At 42.8% G+C, this 20,457-nt stretch overlaps 1 protein-coding gene across 10 annotated transcripts in view; it reads left to right on the top strand.

The window, feature by feature from the left end:
* Positions 1-20,457, top strand: part of arhgef9a (Cdc42 guanine nucleotide exchange factor (GEF) 9a) — a 62,709-nt gene that overhangs the window by 33,410 nt on the left and 8,842 nt on the right. For 6 of the 10 annotated variants that reach the window (XM_039814216.1, XM_039814221.1, XM_039814220.1 and 3 more), the window contains 7 exons: positions 2,481-2,660; positions 3,301-3,390; positions 5,137-5,337; positions 9,392-9,571; positions 9,936-10,168; positions 11,854-11,983; positions 12,779-12,910. In XM_039814216.1, the coding sequence (XP_039670150.1) occupies positions 2,481-2,660; positions 3,301-3,390; positions 5,137-5,337; positions 9,392-9,571; positions 9,936-10,168; positions 11,854-11,983; positions 12,779-12,910 (1,146 nt within the window). The remainder of the gene's footprint in view (positions 1-2,480; positions 2,661-3,300; positions 3,391-5,136; positions 5,338-9,391; positions 9,572-9,935; positions 10,169-11,853; positions 11,984-12,778; positions 12,911-20,457) is intronic. The other 4 variants (XM_039814219.1, XM_039814224.1, XM_039814223.1 and 1 more) reach the window with 1 other exon arrangement.

Genomic DNA, 20,457 nt, shown 5'->3' with positions numbered 1-20,457 from the left:
CTCTCTCCCTCACTCTTTCCGTCTGTTGGCTATATTACAGCAGATTGATGGGGACCGGAGAGATTGTGCTTGGAGTGAATGGGGGGGGGGTGGGGAGTTGTATGTGGGGGGGAATTAGATTAGTGAAAGCAGACATAACAGTAAGGGAGCAAGAAGTAAGACTGACCTCAAGGCTCAAAGCACATCTGTTGTATGGGTGCTGTTTCAGGCAGAGGTCCTGATGTTGTCAGATGGTGGCGGTCAAGTAGAGTCCATTTGGCTTTCATAATCAACTATTCAACTATTCCTGTGTGTTTAAATTCCTGTTGGTAATAAATGATTTGAATCAAATTATTTTTACTGAATCAACAATGATTTTAAAAATCTTTTTGAGGAACTATTCATTGGCCCTGTTTCCATGACAGCGTGACACATGTCTTTGCAGTAATCCTCCTCTCTTCCTGTAGTGGAGTGCTTTGAGATATAGGCCAGATCTATTGTTACCCCAGCTCCCAGCCCGATGTGATACCTGATTGAATCAACCTTCTCAATGACATCTTTGATCTAAAACCTGCGCGCAGAGGCCTACACTCTGTACCTTTCTACATTGACATGGAAATTATAATATTACTGGCTTCTCTAATGTGATTTGTTTGTCTTCTTAAATATATGAAGCCAGAGTGATATTGCAGTTATTCAGTGGTCACTCTTTGTGTGTGTCACACACACACACACACACACACACAAACACATACATTTGGAAATATTAGGATGCATCGTGAAGTGACCTTGCCTCATCCCATCATCTTGTCAATACCAGTGAAGCATCCTCATCTGTCGCCATGACGACGGCTGTTCTTTTTCCTTCCAGGCATGGACATCCCTCTCTATGTTCGCTGTTCTGCCCTGATTGGCTTATATCCCCTGTAGCTGTCTCAGTACACCGTCAGGGAAGTAGACTTGTCTACAGGTTGAAGGTGCAACGTAGCTGCTGAGTCTGAGCGCTCAGATCCTCACGGGGGGTTCGGTTGAATACAAACAAACACACATACACACACAATCTGCGGTTTCTCATGGACCTTCTTACAAACACACTGCATCAGCACATAGGTGGAATAGCATATTTGTGCTGGAGTGATGAGGTGCATTTTAAAAAGGTTTTCCTATCCAGGGATTTCATTTTATAAGAGGCAAAGCAATCTTAAAGGATGGAAGGGGGAAAAAAACATTAACAAGCTCCATTTAGAAAGTAACAGAAGCTCAATATTAATATGCAGAAGCCATAATACAAGTAAAGATTCTAATTGAATGTCCGTCCATGTGACATCCCTGTCTCCAGGCCTTTGATAACTCCTTACCTAGAGCCTAAGCAGCTCCTGTCAGGCTTGGTTAGCGCTGGCTGCTCTGCCCACAGCCCCAGGGCCTGGATGCATGGTTAGCTCTGGACTGGAGAAGGCTGATGTACACTACTTTGGAGAGAACAATTGGAACACACAGTTGGAGCTTTGCCACAGTTGCATACAGGGGTTTAATGTATGTGAAGTTAAAAGTGTGGCTGCACGTGTGCGTGTAATAGGATGTGTGTTTGTGCACATCTTAGGGCAACACAGCTAAGTCCTCAGTGTGATGGATGGGGAGGCTGTTTGGTAGATGGATGATGTCAGTCTCAGGTCCTTCTCAGGAACAATGTCGGCTGTCTCTTAATGAGAACAACCTTTGGCCTCTCCAAATCCCCTAAAGAATACTGATCACCGAACAGGCTTTTTCATGCCCTTACACATTACGCCCAGTGCATGCTCACAAAATAATACTCCGCTCATGCTCACAGTTGTAAACAATTTAAACATTTATTTTTTAGCATCACATAATGTCCACATTATTTATTCATGATGCCAAAATCAATAAAAAGATTTGATGAGTCATCCTTCCACGTTTTGTCAAAGACTGCTGATAAAATAACAAGCCCTGGTGACAGCATGAAGGAAGGGAGATTATCCCTTCACATTTGTTTGCTCCTCGGCATTAATATTACATTAACACATGTAATTATTCTAATGTCATAATAGGCCAATTACCATCCCTGTGTGGAGACTGGTGCTGTGCTTCTGAACGCTGTTGTTTCTCCACTAATGGCTCTGCCTTTTTTGTGTTGTCGTATTTTGTTGTGTTGTACTGTGGTGTGTGTCAGCTATTGTGTTGTTCTATTTGCAATCCCTAAGCTGCCAGTGGGCCATGGCTTTGAGGGTGTGTATTTGCATCCATTAGTAATCTGAGTGGGCTTAACAACAAGGATTCAAACAAATCGAGGCCAAAATGAGGCTGGGTACTGAATTATAATCACTTTCAAATTTGATTTCTATGCTGTTTTAGGTCACGTGGATCTATATTTTTTGGTCGGTGTTTGCAGCGCTTTTTCATGCTGTTTCAGTAGTATTTTCACAGCAGTGGCTTCACGTACTGAGAATAAAGCATTGTCTTGTCTTTCCCTCCGATTTCTCCAGTTGATAAGTGGAGGTTCAATCGTCAACGCTGAGGCGGTATGGGACCATGTGACCATGGCGGACCGGGAGTTGGCGTTTAAGGCCGGTGACGTCATCAAGGTGCTGGACGCCTCCAACAAGGACTGGTGGTGGGGCCAGATTGATGAGGAGGAAGGATGGTTTCCTGCCAGCTTTGTACGGGTGAGTTAGCTGCAGCCATGGCTGGCCAGCGACCATAGACACAACACACCCACACACATACAGAAATGGAGGCACATGAACATATGCACAAAAGCTGATAAATACACAGAGAAAGGTGCACAAGTATTCTGTCATATACACAAAAACGCATACACGAAAAACAGATTTTTTTATTTTTTTAACAAATAACACTCAAGAGAGCAGAGAATAACTAGCTAAATGCCTTTATCGAGTTTTCAGGGACAATAAAACAAAGATGCTGATTAGACTCTTTTTTTTGTTTGGCATCAACTTCAACTCTTATCCTTGAAATCCATATACATTTAGAACGTCCTCACATCACATCGTGATTCTAAAATCTCACCTATATTTGAGCTCAACTAAACCCAACACAAAGGTCTGATGTTATTCATTACTTCTTTTACTTAACTTATTGAAGGAAGAATTAACATACTTGTTGTAGGTGGAGGCTTCCACAGCAACGCACTCCCCTCCCCCCCTCCACCCAGACACTCCTCATGGCCATTCCAATTCCAACTTGTCCACCCTTCCATCTTCACTCCTGAGAGGGCAGGGCAGACAGGCTGACTGACTGTCAACCAAAAAGTATCTTTCTGTTCTGTCATTCTCTCTCTCCAAGGTGGAACCCCACCCTCCTCAGCCCCAAACAAAACAGGTTTTCTATATCAACCCCATAGCAACTCCACGGTTCCAAAACACCACGTCAAAGGTGCGTTTTTCCCAGCTTCATCTACCCATCCAGCCTGCCCGCCCACCCGCCCGCTCCAGTCTGTCAACCGCAACATACCCTCGACATTACCAAACATTAACGTTCCCATGACGTTTTAACATCATTCTCTACGGGGTCAATAGAGAGGCAGAACTGATGAGTCAAAAGTAATGATCCAAGTCTTCGTCTTTAAACGGCCTGACCTCAAATTCTCCAAATGTATTCATATAGAATTAGATGGATTTTGTAATCATTGTTCCTGTTAACATTCATGGATCTATTTTAAATATTGATTCTTTTTTTTAGTACTCTCAACTATTTACTATTGACTCTGACTATTCTTAGTCTTAATGCTGCGCTGCTGGTTCTCGTCTACAGTCAGTGCTCTACCACCCGTCACTCTGCTTGTCTGTGGCGCTGCATAACTCATCTTGTGTTTGGCATCCTACCCGTCGGTTCTTTGATGTTCTCTTGGCAAACTGTGTGTCATCAGGTGTTGGCTGCTGGACATCTAAAAACCACGCAAACTTGGCCCTTTCTATGAGCGATAGTGAAATACACTCTTGTCTGTGGGTCTGTGCGTGTGTGTTGGTGAGCGCATGCATGTGTGAGGAAGTTGTGAGGTTGAGTGCGAGTGTATATGCATGCGTATGTGCGGGGTGGGGCGAGGGGGTCACTTTGGAGTCACACACAGGGCCAACGTTGGGCATTGAATATCCTCTGGGCACCAGTCTCAGAAAGAAGCTTATTTTAAACTCTGGAGTTTTTTCTGACATGCTGGACCAACAGTCCCATTCACTTTCCAAACCAGAGACCCTTTAAATAAAGCTCTGTGTGTGAGATGTGTGTTTATGTATGTGGTGGTGTGTGCTGTGTGCATTCGTGCTCATGAGGAGTGGGGCTGAACGATTAATCGTTTTGAAATCAACCTCGCGATTTGATAGAATGCTATTAGCTAATCTTGAAGGCCGCGATTTATCCAATGTGCAATATTTAGTAGAATGTTTGGTGTAACTTTTCGTTAAGCATTTTTTTATACTATTCTATATTATTCTATATTTAGTGTTACAGATAAATGCTGGAATAATGTTAAATATCACAGTTTGTTTACAGAATTGTCCTATTATCAGTGGATTGTTCATATATTTTGTATAACTTTATCTACCATGAGGGTAGAATGTGCAGCATGTAGATGCTGCTATTGAACTGAGGGATATCAGAAATTTCAGTTTACAGGAAAGTACTGATATTTTTTATTCACATTTTTTTTAGATTATTATTATAACTTTAGCTTTTGTGGTAAATGTTCTGTTTGACTGTTCAATGTTCCATGCTTATTAAAATTAAAACACTTATTGCTCGCAATTCATATCCATGTTCTCATCCTTCCATAAGAATATTGAGCAGTTTTGATGGTGTCTCATGTTATAATGCTCCATGACATATTTATCTGTTACACAGTGAATATTGAACTTTAGCTAAACTTAAAAAAACAACAACCGCAAATCAAATCGTAATCGCAGAAAAATCGCAGTTAGATTTTTTTCTCCAAATCGTTCAGCCCTAATGAGGAGTGAGAAGTACTGATTATATGGCAAAGATTTTGTGATATGAATATCTAAATGTATCTGTTTACTTATCCTTTTTTTCGACTGATTTATAAGCTTAACTGAGCAGATTTCTTATTCAACTATATGTGTGTTTGGGTCTGTGTGTGTGTGTGACTGTGGATGTGTTTGCACTCAGCTGTGGGTGAACCAGGAGGATGGGGGAGCGGAGCCAGCCGAGGGGACCAGCGAGGTGCAGAACGGGCACCTGGACCCGACCAATGACTGCCTGTGTCTGGGCTCGCCCCTCCAGAACCGAGACCAGATGAGAGCCAACGTCATCAATGAGATCATGAGCACAGAGAGACACTACATCAAACACCTCAAGGACATCTGTGAGGTACTTAACACGTGCACAGTACACATCCACCAACACACACACACACACACATACACTGTTCCAAGGAATGCTTTAATTGCCACAAAGCCATTAGGAAAGGTAAATGGAAAGGAGCTGAATGAACTGCAACATGTATGAGAGAAGAAGCAGCCCATTGGATGCTACATTGCTACTACATGAGCTTTGCGAAATGTAGGCCTATGCTGAATTGTCTATTTTACAAATATTAGTTGTGCTTTATGCTGTAGACGTTGGACGGTTATGGCATGTGGCTATGAGTCCCTCATCAGGATCATGGAAAATAACTTGCCAGTTCAGACTCTGCTGATTTCCTTCCGACTCTGCTAGCCTGGGCTAGCTAACCAGCTGGCTTACGTTTTCAAATGTAAACGTCAGCGAAAACACTGAGGAAAAGGTGGAGAGTCTCGGCAGCCATCTCATGACTATGAGTCGCTCACCAGGATCGTGAAATCCCGAACCAGTCTCCTGCTGACTCTGCTATCCTGGCGGATCAAGGTTTTCAAACGTGAACATAAGAGGAAACACAGAGGAAAAGATGAAGATGGCTATCAGCGACGACCTATGGCTACGATCCCGACTACGTGGACAAGCAAGACCATCTTTGCGTCCATCTCCATCTCTACATCAGAGGGGCTACTGTGCCAAGCGTGGAGGGATTGAACAGCGACTGCGACTTCTCTGCTGGGCATCCTGCTAGCCAGTGTGCAGTCGTCAGACGGTGAGCTGGGTGTCCTCCCCCGGTTTCCAGCAGGATGTTGGGAGCTGTGGCGTCCTTTCGCCGAGACTTGGCTGGATCCTGATGTCCTGGTGCCATTCAACTGGGTGACTCTTTGTCTGTGTGCTGATCTGACGGCCACATTCTGCTTTATGATGAATCATGCACAAGTCGAAGGAGCTGATGGGATAACATTTCAATGGAATTTTGAAACTTTGAAGGACTCACATGTAGGGCTTTGACTTTTGCCTATTATATATCATATCATATCAAACAAAATCGTTTGTTTATTAATATTAATATTCAAATATATTCAAATATTTATTAATAATATTTTGACCATTAAATGCCTTCAGTAAGACCTATATTGATATCAAACTTAAGTTTGTTTGTTTTTTATTACAAGTCAGACCCAAGATTAAACATGAACACTATGCTTTCGACAGCAAGTTAGGAGCTTTTACCGTAGCCTACGGAAATGGTCTGATGTTAATACTTTTGTGCTGGTGTGTGCATCGAGTCGGTGTGTGTGTGTGTGTGTGTGTGTGTGTGTGTGTGTGTGTGTGTGTGTGTGTCGGCGACAAATCTGGCGACTTTCTGTAGAAAAGACAGCGACTTTCTGTAAAAAAAAAAAGAAAGTCACCATTATTGTCCAGCGAGCACGCAATGTCTCCTGTGGGCCCTAAAACAGTCGCCTCTCTCTTCTGTTCTGTGACTGAGGAGCAGCCCCGCCCTCCCCTCTCTGCTCTCTCCTCTCTCGCACGCAGGCAGGTAGAAAGGGGAGAGGGGGCCGGTGTAGGTAGGAGAGACAGCGGCACGCGACAGGAGAAAGACTCCGCTGAGCTGGCCTGGCCCTGGGCAAGCCAGCTTTCTTTGAGAATTAGGGGGGAATGCACCGCTACCGAGCCACGGCCGAGAGACGTGTGGTTACATTTTCAAATGCGTGAAAAAGCCTCGGAATCTGAACTGAAAACTGTGTTTACAAGCAAGCACATTTACAAAAGACAATGCTCATAACAGGTTTGAATATTAAGGGCTGCCTAATATTCGTTCGAATATAATAATTTTTTTTAAATATTTGAATAATATTCGAATAATATTCGAATAACGAAGTTCGGAGTCAAAGCCACATGACAACACGACACGTCCAAATTTAAATCTGAATCTAAAATCTGGAGGTATTGTTTAAAATCAAACATGAACAATTGTGAATGTCTTTAGCCTAGTATATACATGGGCCATATGGGCTATATCATACATAATAGTCCATTCCGACCAGTTCTTCCTGCTTATACTGTAAGAAATATAGAGACAAAGTCAGTTAAAGTAAGATTGCATAGATCTGTTTTTCATGTTTCGAGCAGTTGTTTCTACAATGGTGTCACCAGCACGGCCACTGCATCTGTCGAGTTACATAGAGGTCATATGGGAATACAGAACAAAACATCTGCATCATGACTTTGGGTGGGCAAGATTTTCTAGTGCAAATGTCTGCTTATCTAATCATCTTTCCTTAATCCTTTGTATGCCCTTTGTCTGTATTTGGGGAAAGGCATAATGTTTAAAAAATAGTTGCAATAAAGCGTAAATTTCACCTTCTCACCTTCACACTTCTTGCCTGTAGTCATACTACAGCATTTTACAACTTTACCTGTAAACAAGCTTTTTCTTAAACTTTGTGTTTCACGTTAGTAAAAGTAAAGGGTTTAAGGATTTAGGAAAGCTAATTAGAGTAAAAGTAAAAGTAAAACTGATATTTTCCTAGTTCTTGATGGAACACTCCATGACTGTAATAGCTGTGCTAATCATTCAGGGGGCATTTACAGAAGAAGCTTCCTATCATAATCATAATAATTTATTTTAGTTTAATCGATTCTTCTGGAAAACACTTTTGTCAAATCAATCCATTTTAAAACAGAGCTTTAATTGTGATCATTTGCATTAAGCTTGACTTTAAGAAACAAACAAAAGGCTTAGCAGGTGTATTTCATAAAAAGACTGGGTGGGGGAGTGTGAAATAGCAAAAAACGTTTACCTCTCACGGCAAATCTTTTCCCAAAATGCCTAAGCTTCAGGGCATTTAACTAACCACAAGAATTGGACTGACAAATTGAGGCCACAGTTCAGCTACACAAAATTATATTTGACTCTACAGAAGCCTCAGAGTCATAGTTCATTTTGATCCAAATAAGTTATATTTAAGGAATGACTTCACATGTTTATTACAAAAAAAATTACAAAACTAGTGATGTAACATCTATGGCCTACATTATGCTTTTCTGTAGCAGTTGTCTGACTGAGCCTTGCAGCCATGTCGGACCTGGCACTTAAACTGTGTCGTCTTTGAAAGCCTCATAGAAGTTGTAACTAGGGCTGCACAATTAATCAAATTTTAATCACGATCACGATTTTGACTTCCCACGATCAAATTTACGTGATCGAGCGATATTTAAAATGCGTCATTCCGCAGAACGCTCCATACCAAAGTTTTTGCAAAGCCAATCTAGCGCTCCACAAACCACTGTCTGATCACGTACCTCCATGAGCCAATCAGAGTTGTTCCCTGCACCGCGCAGCTTAGTTTTTAAGATGTAGACAGTCCCAGAGGACAGAGTAATGTGAGGAAAATTCCACAACGGGTAGCAGTCGGTCATCATAAGCCGGTCACAATGTTTACGAGTTTACCAGTAAACACAACATTTTGTCCCGTCTGTGTTGTTTTTCAGACAACAGCAGTGACCAGTGCTAGTTTGTGTCTTTTAGATCATAGCTTTAGCAGCAGACTGTTGGACTTCCCACTGTGGGAATCCTCTATAGTGAAATACAGTCACACCGTTTAGCTGTCAGCATTTTAGCCGTTTTTAATCCAGTTACTACTGTAGCTAATGGTAGGCTAACGTTACCTGCTGTGTAACGTGTTATTAGTGTTTACTAGTGTGACATGCAGCGACGTTTATGTTGCCTCTAACGTGGGTTTCGGAGCATCAGAGCGCAACACAGACATGTAGCTAAGACACCGAAATCCGCGTTGCTATTTCGTCAGGTAGATACCTTACGGCAAACGTGCATGTATGGAATGCAGTCGCACAACAGCTGAAATGCCATACTCATTCACAGTATCCTTCAATAAAGGAGGAATGTAGCACAATATGGATGTAAAAGCAGTTATAATTAGCCTATGTGACAATAAAATTTGTTTTGGTTAAAATCAACAAATAATCGTGATAATTAATCGTGATCTCAATATTGATCAAAATAATCGTGATTATCATTTTGGCCATAATCGTGCAGCCCTAGTTGTAACCCATTTTGTTGCAGGGCTACCTGCGCCAGTGCAGGAAGCGTGTGGACATGTTCAACGATGACCAGCTGAAAGTCATCTTTGGGAACATCGAGGACATCTACCGCTTCCAAATGGGCTTTGTTAGAGACTTGGAGAAACAGTACAACACAGAGGACCCCCATCTCTCTGAAATCGGACCATGCTTTCTCGAACATGTAAGTTCAAATCATGTTTTCTTAGTTTGAAAAAAAACACACACGCTGTCCAGCTGAAATTAGCCATATTTGCTTATAATTTTGTTAGGCCTGTTATCTCAAGATCACAACCTAATTATCTTGTTATCATGAGATAACAGTTAAGTTGTGGAGATAATTAAGTCACCAGCAAACAATTTATCTCAAGATAACATCATAATTAAGTCATGATCTTGAGAAAACAGCTCTAATAAAAAATTTGAGCAACCGGAGCTGCTCTTCTGTACATGTTGGCACTCTTCTCCCCAGCATGTTTTATTGAAAAGAGGATTCATGACATATTTCCCTCTCTCATAATGTATCTTTCTGCTCCTTTATTCTACAGCAAGATGGTTTTTGGATATATTCAGAATACTGTAACAACCACTTGGATGCCTGTATGGAGCTGAGCAAACTGATGAGGGATGGCAGGTACCAGCACTTCTTCGAGGCCTGTCGCCTCCTCCAGCAAATGATTGACATTGCCATAGACGGCTTCCTGCTCACCCCTGTCCAGAAAATCTGCAAATATCCACTCCAGTTGGCTGAGCTTCTTAAATACACTGCGCAGGAGCACAGGTACTGTCCACATTTAATCTGCTGAATGTGTTGCTCTTTCATGGTTGTTCATGTGTTCATTACTGATGCATCATTTCGTTTCAGATGCATTATGTTGCAATGCAGCTCTTGCAGGTGTTGTTGTGTTTATTCTCCTAAAGTGGTGATTATCCATGCATGAACTGCAACAAATGTTATAGAGAGGCAAAGTCCCTCCCCTTCCTGTCGACCACCATGGGATTTTATTTTAGGAAAAAAAAATACGGTAGTGAATGGCGAGAGACAAATAATGATTTGATCCCGTCTGAATTGAGCCATGAATTACACATATGATGTTTTGAAAAGATCAAGAAAGTTTGTCGTAAAACTGTTGAAGTATAAAACTGTAAAAATATGTAATTAGAAAGATTACTCACCCTCAAATCGCATAGGTGACGTCTCATTGAAGCTACAATGTCTGTTGTTTGTGTTTTGTTCCGAGATGTAACTTTACTACCACGAGCAGCGGGTCTTTCTTGTTCTTTTGCTTCCCGGCTGATAAAAAGACGCAGGATAAAACACATCAGGTCGCTCGACTTTTCAGTGACGGTGCTCTGAAATTTAGGCTTTCCTATTAATGTGCTGGTAGTGTGCTCCACGACAGCTACAGTGTCATCAAGAAGAGCTCAAGAGATACAAATGTAAGGGTTCAATAGCCTGCCTATGTAAACACACCTCTGAATTTCACATTGTTGGTATCCTAGTGGCGGCTTCAGCACCCCTAAGCCCCTCCCTGGTGGGGGGGATGAAGCCGAGCAGCAAGCAACGTGACGTATATGGCTCAATTCAAATTCACATCAAAACATTACTTATCTTTATCTATTATTAGCCTCTCTATTTGTCACAGTTTTAACATCTTTCATTGAATGTTGGAGAGGAAAACATTTCATCAAGGAAATTCAGTTGTTATCGTTGTTAATTCTTAATCTAATCAAATCATTTTCATTTCAATACATGGGCATGGGATCATTGCATAGACCTCTGGATATTAATAGATTACAGATTAAATATGAATTTGGGCTTTTGCTGGCACATATACAAGCATCAACATCCCCCACCCACACACTGCATGCACAGCACAGAAGCACACTACACAATGTAAACATTTGCAGATACACGGGTATCCAGATGTGCAAACTCATGCGTGCAAACCCACAGAAACATGGCTTAAGTGATTCAGCGTGTCTCAGCCAGCTCCAGGTCATTCACAAAGCACTCGTTCTCAGCCAGAGAGGGACAGCTGCCAGCTCTGCCTGCCAGATCACAGTGTTTGACTGTTGGAGCTGTAGAGAATCTGCCAGATATAGACTTGCTCTCTGTCACACACACACACACACACACGCATTATCTTCCAAAGTGAGGATTGGATCCGTTGCACATCTAACCCAGAGGGATAAATCCAGCTCAGTAAGCATAGATACAGTCAGAGTTAACTGTGGACAGAGAAAGTCGCTGATTAGAATTAAACAGCAGTGTGTTATTTTGACTGTGTTCCAGCAGACTTACTGCTGCTACTTGAGTTTACAACCCCGGCCCTTTAATAGGCTGGTCTGTATCATTCACTACAGCAACATTACATGTCTTTTTTAAAAGATGGCCGATCTCCAAGAGCTATAACGTTTCCCTTTAACACCCCAGGAGTAGTTATGTGTACTCTGTGTCCGTAGTGATTATCGATACGTGGCAGCAGCACTGGCAGTAATGAGGAACGTCACTCAGCAGATCAATGAGAGGAAGAGGAGACTGGAGAACATCGACAAGATCGCCCAATGGCAAGCTTCTGTTCTGGACTGGGAGGTATGTGTATGTATTGACTGTGGAGTCATTTCAAAACATCTGATGTCACAGACATTGTCCTGGGACGGGAGACATTTTACTCCATATATCTCTCACTAAATGTAGACACAACCTCAAGTTTACTTAGGGAAAACTTCAAATTTAGTGTTTGTAATGTTTTTAAAATTCCCAAAGTCAATTCCTTAAATGTTTGTCTTTTTAACAAACAAAAATGACATCTTCTCAACTTTCAGACTTTAAAGTACTCCAGCAATTTAGTTTTGCACTTTCACAAAGTTGGAAGGCTTGTAAGAGACACATGGGATAAAAGCAATGGTCAAAATCGATGCAGCGGAACTTGTTTGGGTTAAGTGCCAAAAATGCTGCATTCTAAAAATCCCATAATGCAACTTGATAGTATTTTTTGTTAGACTTCTCTTGCCTGTTAAACACCCATGTATCATACACTTTGTAAAGCAAGCTTTCTTTTAAAAATCCTTTTGTAGTTTTAACCCTAAACTGAGATACACCTGATGACATAACTATGACATCATCAAGGTTGATATCTCAGACTTGAAAAACAGAGCCACGGTTTACACAGGCTGAGAACCACCAACCATTGGGATCAGTAAACTGATCTTTACTGTATATATGATTGGTGGAGTTGCATTGCTGTACATAGTTTTATCTGTCAGTACCTTCATTTATAAAGTGTGTGTGTGTGTGTGTGTGTGTGTGTGTGTGTGTGTGTGTGTGTGTGTGTGTGTGTGTGTGTTGTGTGTGTGTGTGTGTGTGTGTGTGTCTCTCTGTGTCTAGGGGGACGATATCCTGGACAGGAGCTCGGAGCTCATCTACACTGGGGAGTTGTCATGGATCTATCAGCCGTATGGACGTAGCCAGCAGCGAGTCTTCTTCCTCTTTGATCACCAGCTGGTCCTCTGTAAGAAGGTAGGCTCTGTCTCACTTTCTCTTTGTTCACTTTCTTCCTTTTTTGAAGACTTTGTTGGATGAAAACAAGCTGATCAGCTAAAAAACACCTCCACCCTGTGTTCTTAATAGTTGTGTATCACGTAGCTGGTCACGGAGAGACGCTTTAAGACAATGTGACTCCTTCAATCTTTTCTCCAGAGCTGCAAAATAGATTACAAAATACCTTAAGAGACGCACCAGCCCTCGCTGAGATGCGCTCCAATCTTCAGCACCTTTCACAAAATGGAGCTGTGCTAGTTTGAGCTCTAATGCACTGAGGCTGTGTTCTCCTGTCAGACGGATGTTCACGCTTGGCTAGACTCGACAATACACGCACACGGAGACACAGACACAAATGCAGACAGACGCACAGGCGTGCAAGGTGCATCATCACAAGCACATGCACGTGTACACTAGGGGTGGTACGGTTCACAAAACCCACGGTTCGGTTCGTATCACGGTTTTAGGGTCACGGTTTTCGGTTCAGTACGGTTCTTGTTATTTTTTCTTTTAATCTTTAACACTCCAGAATATACTTCAGCATATGATATATATAGCTAAAATTAGCATATTGAATGCATGTTGCACAAAACATGCACACAGTGGCAGTTCTATATATTGTTTTATTTTATCATAGGTACCATGAAATCCAAAATGTTCCCACACACCAGACTATAAACGACGCTGGCGCATCCTCCAGCTCCGGTCAGCCTCTCTCCCACTTGACATTTCTGCACGTGACGTGACGTGACCATACTGTCTATGGACGTGACCTGCAGCGGCACCCCACTCCACTTGAGGAGCGGTCGGCTCGGTGTCTCTCAAAATCTGACGAAAATCTTTTAAACTGACCTTTGTCGATCTGAAATGAAGACAGATTCAGCAACTGCATGGCCTATTTCTCGCTTAAAATTTTTCAGAAACACGTTTCGGTGAACTATTTTTTACAATATGAGATCGTATTCTGAACGAGCCGCCATGACAGTCTGTTCTGAAATTAGGGACCAGCCAGACCCATGTGACGTGATCGTCCAATCCGCTGCCATGGGTTGCGTTTGTCACGCCCATCCCGCTCGTCATTTCCAGTAAGGGTTTTAACATAGGTGTATAAAGTGGGCACTACGGCAGTAAGAGGTTAGTGCACATTAACAGTGTACTGACGAACCGTGCGGTACACACATGCTCCGAACCGAGACTAGCGAACCGAGCGGTTTGGGTGTTTTTTCATGAACCGTACCACCCCTAGTGTACACAGAGAGGAGCAATAATTTCACCATTACACAGAACAACACACACACAAGAAAGTAACAGATAAAGTGTCTTTCTGTTTTTCTATCCTCCCATCTGTCCTCGGCCTCCCCCCCGTCTATCATTGTTAAAAATCTCTCACACTAGAAATGAACTCCAGTATTTCTGCTGATCACCACATGTGTTAGCTGTTCTGGTCCACTAAATAAAGTATGCTCCGAGACACATTCAATTATAAGTTCTAGTCTTTGTTCCATATATCCTTCGCCAGCATCCTCAGTACAACATGTGGAATGGCAGCCCTCAGGGTGTGTTTGTAGCTCATCTTGAAACGGATGCAGATTTTTCTCTGCATGCTTATTAAAATATGCCTGTTCTTGTTTTGTTACTTTTTACCTTCCTTGTCCTTATAGTGTGACTAGATGTTATTTGGTCCTGAGGCAATGGTCACGGTGATTTTCTTTTTCTTTTTTTGGGAGAGGGGGGGGGGGCTTTTTCCCTTTATTCGATAGTGGATAGACAGGAAAGGGGGATAGAAAGAAAGGGGATGACACGCAGCAAAGGGCCACAGGTCGGATTCGAACCCGGGCCGCTGCAAAGGACTCAGCCTACATGCCTACATGGGGCACATGCTCTTACTGGGTGAGCTAGAGGCCTCCCCACTATGAAGATTTTTTTATGTGGCCATCTTATTCCTGCTTAGTTATATAATAAGGTTACTGGAGGAGCTGGAACAATTATATAATAAATGAATAAATAAATCATCGTAGGGTGGCATCCCTACAGTCCAATACAGCAAACCCACTAACACAACTCTTGAAAATTGAATTTGGATGCTTTTATATAGGCCTTAGTGGTCCCCTAATACTGTATCTGAAGTCTCTTTTATATAGGCCTTAGTGGTCCCCTAATACTGTATCTGAAGTCTCTTTTATATAGACCTTAGTGGTCCCCTAATGCTGTATCTGAAGTCTCTTTTATATAGACCTTAGTGGTCCCCTAATACTGTATCTGAAGTCTCTTTTTATATAGACCTTAGTGGTCCCCTAATACTGTATCTGAAGTCTCTTTTATATAGACCTTAGTGGTCCCCTAATACTGTATCTGAAGTCTCTTTTATATAGACCTTAGTGGTCCCCTAATACTGTATCTGAAGTCTCTTTCCCGAAATTCAGCCTTGGTGCAGAATTCCAGCCACTAGAGCCAGTCCCACAATGAGCTTTCCTTAGGATGTGCCATTTCTGTGTCTGTAGCTATTGAGGAGGAGAGAGGGGGGGGCAAGGTGGAGGTCGGGGGCTTAACCAACTGCCACTTTTGCTCGTTTGAAAGCCATGATGTCTCTCTCTCATGGCTGGGCCAAATTCTCTGGGTGTGTAATGCAGAGAAAGGGGAGGTAACCTTGCTCCTTATGACCTCATAAGGAGAAGATTCCAGATCGGCACATCTGAGCTTTCATTTTCTCAAAGGCAGAGCAGGATACCCAGGGCTCGGTTTACACCTATCACCATTTCTAGTCACTGGGGGACCATGGGCAGGCTGGGGGAACTCATATTAATGTAAAAAAAAAACTCACTGAAAGTGAAATTTTCATGCCATGGGACCTTTAAAGGGGTGGGTAAATAGGACATACATAGAAGCTCAAAATCCCATTGACACCCCTTTACTATGAAAATCTCATATTTTGAAACTGCCGCTGAAAACGGGCAAATCTCAACAAAGCTGGAAGTTGACGTCAACCTCCCAAGTACCTGTACCTTTGTCACGCCCATGGGTGTATTAAGAGAACGGTCACGCCCCAACATTTACATAGGCTACACAACTGACCTGAGATCAGGTAGTCTTCTGAATCTAGGTCACGCAGATCTCTGCTATTCCATTACAAAATTCACTTCTGAAACTTTTTTATGTGAGAAATCAACTATGTAAAGCTCAAATATGGGCCGTTTTACCAAAACGGATGGCTAATTGCAAATTTTGTCCGACTATGTGTCGGAGTTCAGCCGCCGGTGCTGCCTGGGTTGCTACATTGCCGCCCTGCCTGTCCTCCGTCACAGACCCCGGCCTGCTGTGAGCTCGATTGAGCTCGGCCGGCGGCCCAGTGCTCAATACCCGCGCAAACTTACCCTTTTCTGGGTGACTAGACTACTACACGCCGCTGCCCTGACAGAGCTCCAGGGCCTGCAGCTCGCTGTTCTCCCTCCCCTCTTCCTGCTACCGGCCGGCCGGTGAGTGACTGAGAACGCGGTCAGCGAGCTTGTTACGCCCGCAATCTCTTACCGCAGGTTCCAGTTAATCTTATAATGGATATGTGTGTTGAGTTATTTAAACAAACAATCGGGGAAATAAACGCCTCTTGTCCGCGAGTCTCATTGATAGAGCCCGCGGTGAGCTGGAGTCCATCAATGAGCGCTAGCTAGCCTCCTCCTAACTCTGACATTCACAAAAATGCATTAAATTGAAATCCGAAATTGGACAAGTGTTAGCTAAGCTTTGTAAGACTTTGGGGTAGCTGTGATATAAGTGCCGTGAAGAAATTCAAACTGTAAATATATTATAGTTATGCCGAAAGTGTAGCTAGCTAGCTGCGATGTTTCCCCATTGTATTGAAAGGGACATATAGCTAGCAGCTGCTCGTCCTAACAAGACGCCTCACGTTCATAAAAATGCCTTAATATCAAATCGGACACAACGGTTATCTTTATAAGACATTGGGGTAGATGTTATATAAGTGGCGTGACGAAATTCAAACCGTAATTAAAGCTGCGAGCAGCGATGGACGGGCCCTCGCGCCACTGCGCACGTCGGGTACACCGGCGGACACGCTCCTTGCGACCGTGCATTTGCGTGCAACTCAGATGCTGCAAATCGTCACCAATGAAAAGGGAACTCACTGCCGAGTTCAACGATACCTCACACAAGACTCTACGTCATACGGTTCATTAGCTGTGAAAAGGGGCGTGGCTAAAGCATAGGGGGCGGGTCAAAACATCACCAATGAAGAAGGAAATCTCTGCTGAGTTCAATGATACCTCACACAAGGGTATACCTTAAACGGTTGAAATGTTATGAAAGGGGGCATGGCTTAAGCATAGGGGGCGGGCCAAACCATCAATAATAAAGAAGGAACTTTCTGCTGAGTTCAATGACACCTCACACAAGACTCTACCTTAAACGGTTCAAATGTTATCAAAGGGGGCGTGGCCTGAGTAAGTTGGCGTTGTCATATTATAGGGGCCGGCTCAGTATCACATGTAGACCACACATACTAAGTTTCATGTAAATCGGATGATGTTTGTCATATAAGTCACATTTCCTGTTGCCAGCGGGGGGCGCTATGACCAAAAGTCAATTTTGACCTGTAGGTGTCCTCAGGCCTGGACCCTTGTCAATCTTGAGAAATTTCGGGCAGATACGACAACGTACACTCAAGTTACAACAACTTCTTTGTTCATCGCTAAACACTCAAAATGGCCGCCACGCCCACACGGTCTGACGAAAAGTTTTTCTTTTAATAACTTTTCATTAGGGATGCACCGAATATTCGGCCACCGAAAATTTTCGGCCGAAAATGGCCCAAAAGGGCATTTTCGGTTTTCGGCCGAAATACCTTTATCACCGAAACAATACGGCCGAAAATGTTGTGATGACGCAAACAGAAAACGCGACCTGCGTGTGTCAGTACCCGATCCGTTCCACCTGCAAAGCGTCTCCTAGGTAAAGAGGTTGAGACGGACCACGGAGTGAAAACAATGAAAAATACGCTCTTAGTCTGTCAGCACACGTTTCAGTCAGATCTGTTCGGATCCTCTGCACTTCATCGCGACTGTACTTGATCCGCGTTATAAAGACCATTACTTGGATGCGGAAATAAAGCAGGGCGCACGAGAAATGATCCAGGCCGCGATGGATGCGGAGAACCCGCGTGGGAAAGGAGACGGAGCAGCGCCCAGCGCAGGAGATCAGAGCGCAGAAAAAAAGACTTGTCTCGCTGCACCAGATGAGGGGCATGCACCCTCGTTGTCTGATATGTTCAGTGAAATCCTGCAAGAAAGTGCCTCAATTATTAATAATAATAATAATAATAATAACAATAGGTAAGCTATTCTGTTCTTAGGCTACTGTATACTGTATGTGACTATCAGATTGTAGCCATATTTCTGCTAGATATTTTTTTAATTAAACTTTAATATTAATTTATACAATTGCAATGCCTTGATTTTAGTAAAGTTAGTAGCTACACAGTCATAGCCATAAATGCAATGGTACTAATAATTGGCTTAATTTCTTTCGGTGTTTCGGTTTCGGTTTTCGGTCTTGGTTTCCTCTTTTTTCGGTTTTCGGTTTCGGCCAAGAATTTTCATTTCGGTGCATCACTACTTTTCATCGTTAAGGTGTTGGGATGATACAGACCAAGTTTGAAGTCCATTGGATGAAATATCTAGGAGGAGTTTGTCAAAGTACAGCACCTTGACTTTTAGGCCTACTTCCTGTTGCCACTAGGGGGCGCTATGACTTTAAGTAAATATCGGCCTTTATTTGTCCTCAGGGTTGGACTCTTATGAATCCTGAAAAGTTTCGACCCAGTTGGACAATGCACACTCAAGTTACACCCACTTCCTGTTTCGGCGGCGAAACGCACAAAATGGCCGCCACGCCCTATGACAAAAAGTTTTTCTTTTAACAACTTTTCATCTTTAACTTCTTAAGAAGGCACAGACCGAGTTTGAAGTTGATCGGATGAAATCTCTAGGAGGAGTTCGTTAAAGTACGACATGTGGAAATGGCCAAAATCGCACTAATTTCGAACTTTCAATTCAAAATGGCAGACTTCCTGTTTGGTTTAGGGTATGGCTCTAATGAAGGTTTTTGTACATCTTGACATGATACATATGTGTACCAAGTTTCGTGAGTCTACATTAAACGCACTGCAGGGGCTCAATTTATTTAACTTTCTAGGGGGCGCTAGCGAGCCATGTTTGTGCGCCTATTCCCGAAACCCTTAAAATACCTACATTTTCATCAGACTTGATGCAACCGCCAAATTTGGTGAGTTTTTGAATATGTTAAGCCCCTCAAAAAGCCAATTCATTTGACGGGAAAATAATAATAATTCCTTCAGTTTCAATAGGGCCTTCACCGCTGTCGGCGCTCGGGCCCTAAATATATTATAGTTATGCCGGCTGCGGAGCCCCGTAGTGCAGTATCCACAAAGGGTGACTTTGCCCTGGGTACGGAGCCCAGCAGGCTGCCGCTTTCTCGTCAGACTGTGTGGAGTCCGACACGTCTTACCAAATTTGCAATTAGCCATCAATTTTCATAAAACGGCCCATATTTGAGCTTTATATAGTTGATTTCTCGCATAAAAAAGTCTCAGAAGTGAATTTGGTAACGAAACATTGCAGTGTCTGAAATATGAGATTCTGTCGCGTCTCTAATGTATGTGTATTGGCGATTCGCTCAACCATTCAGCGCGCGTCTCTAATGTCTGCGTATGGCAAGTCGCTCAACCAATCAGCGCGCAGCTCATCTAAATATTCATGAGCATACCATATTTGGAAGAAAAGCTCTTGTTACAAATAGGACCAAAACACAGGGATGCATAAGGGCCAATAAAATATCAACCAGGCCATTTTCAGCCCAACCAATGTTACATACCCATTAGGAGACCATAAGGAACAGTGTGAAATACCCTATATAATAATTCTATCACCCCTTTAAAAAAAGAGTTGAATAAACATTGAAGTGCCCATATTATGAATCAAACACTTTTTCTAGGATTTAGGGTGTTATTTTGTGTCTCTGGTGCTTCCACACACATACAAACTTTGAAAAAAATCCATCCATGCTGTTTTGAGTGAGATACGGTTTCTGATTGTGTCCTTCCTTCAATCTCTGGGTGAGCTGTTCAAAATCGGCCCGAAACGAGCTGGCTAACCACAACCGTTAGCTCGTAGCGTTAGCATGCTAACGCTACGAGCTAACGCTAGCATGCTACCTCGTTCTCAATAGCAAAGCACTGCTACAACACACACAAGTTCACCATAATCTACAAAAGAACTACTTCCATGTGCGCCCTCATTTAGAAGTCTCCCAGCTAAACCTGCCTTGTAACTGACTGAAATTGGAGAAACAGGCTTTCTTTTACTGTCTCTAGAGTTAGCTAGCTGGCATGATCTACATCTGAGCTACTGCGCATGAGTGCAATCAAAGATAGTACAGAAGAAGAGGAAGAAAAGAGGTCTCACTCTGTAGCTAAAACAGAGACCAGGTGAAAAGAG

The sequence above is a fragment of the Perca fluviatilis genome, chromosome 10 (assembly GCF_010015445.1).
Source record: "Perca fluviatilis chromosome 10, GENO_Pfluv_1.0, whole genome shotgun sequence".
Taxonomy (NCBI): domain Eukaryota; kingdom Metazoa; phylum Chordata; class Actinopteri; order Perciformes; family Percidae; genus Perca; species Perca fluviatilis.
Note: the sequence above shows the minus strand (reverse complement) of the source record. Positions and strands in the feature narration are given on the sequence as shown.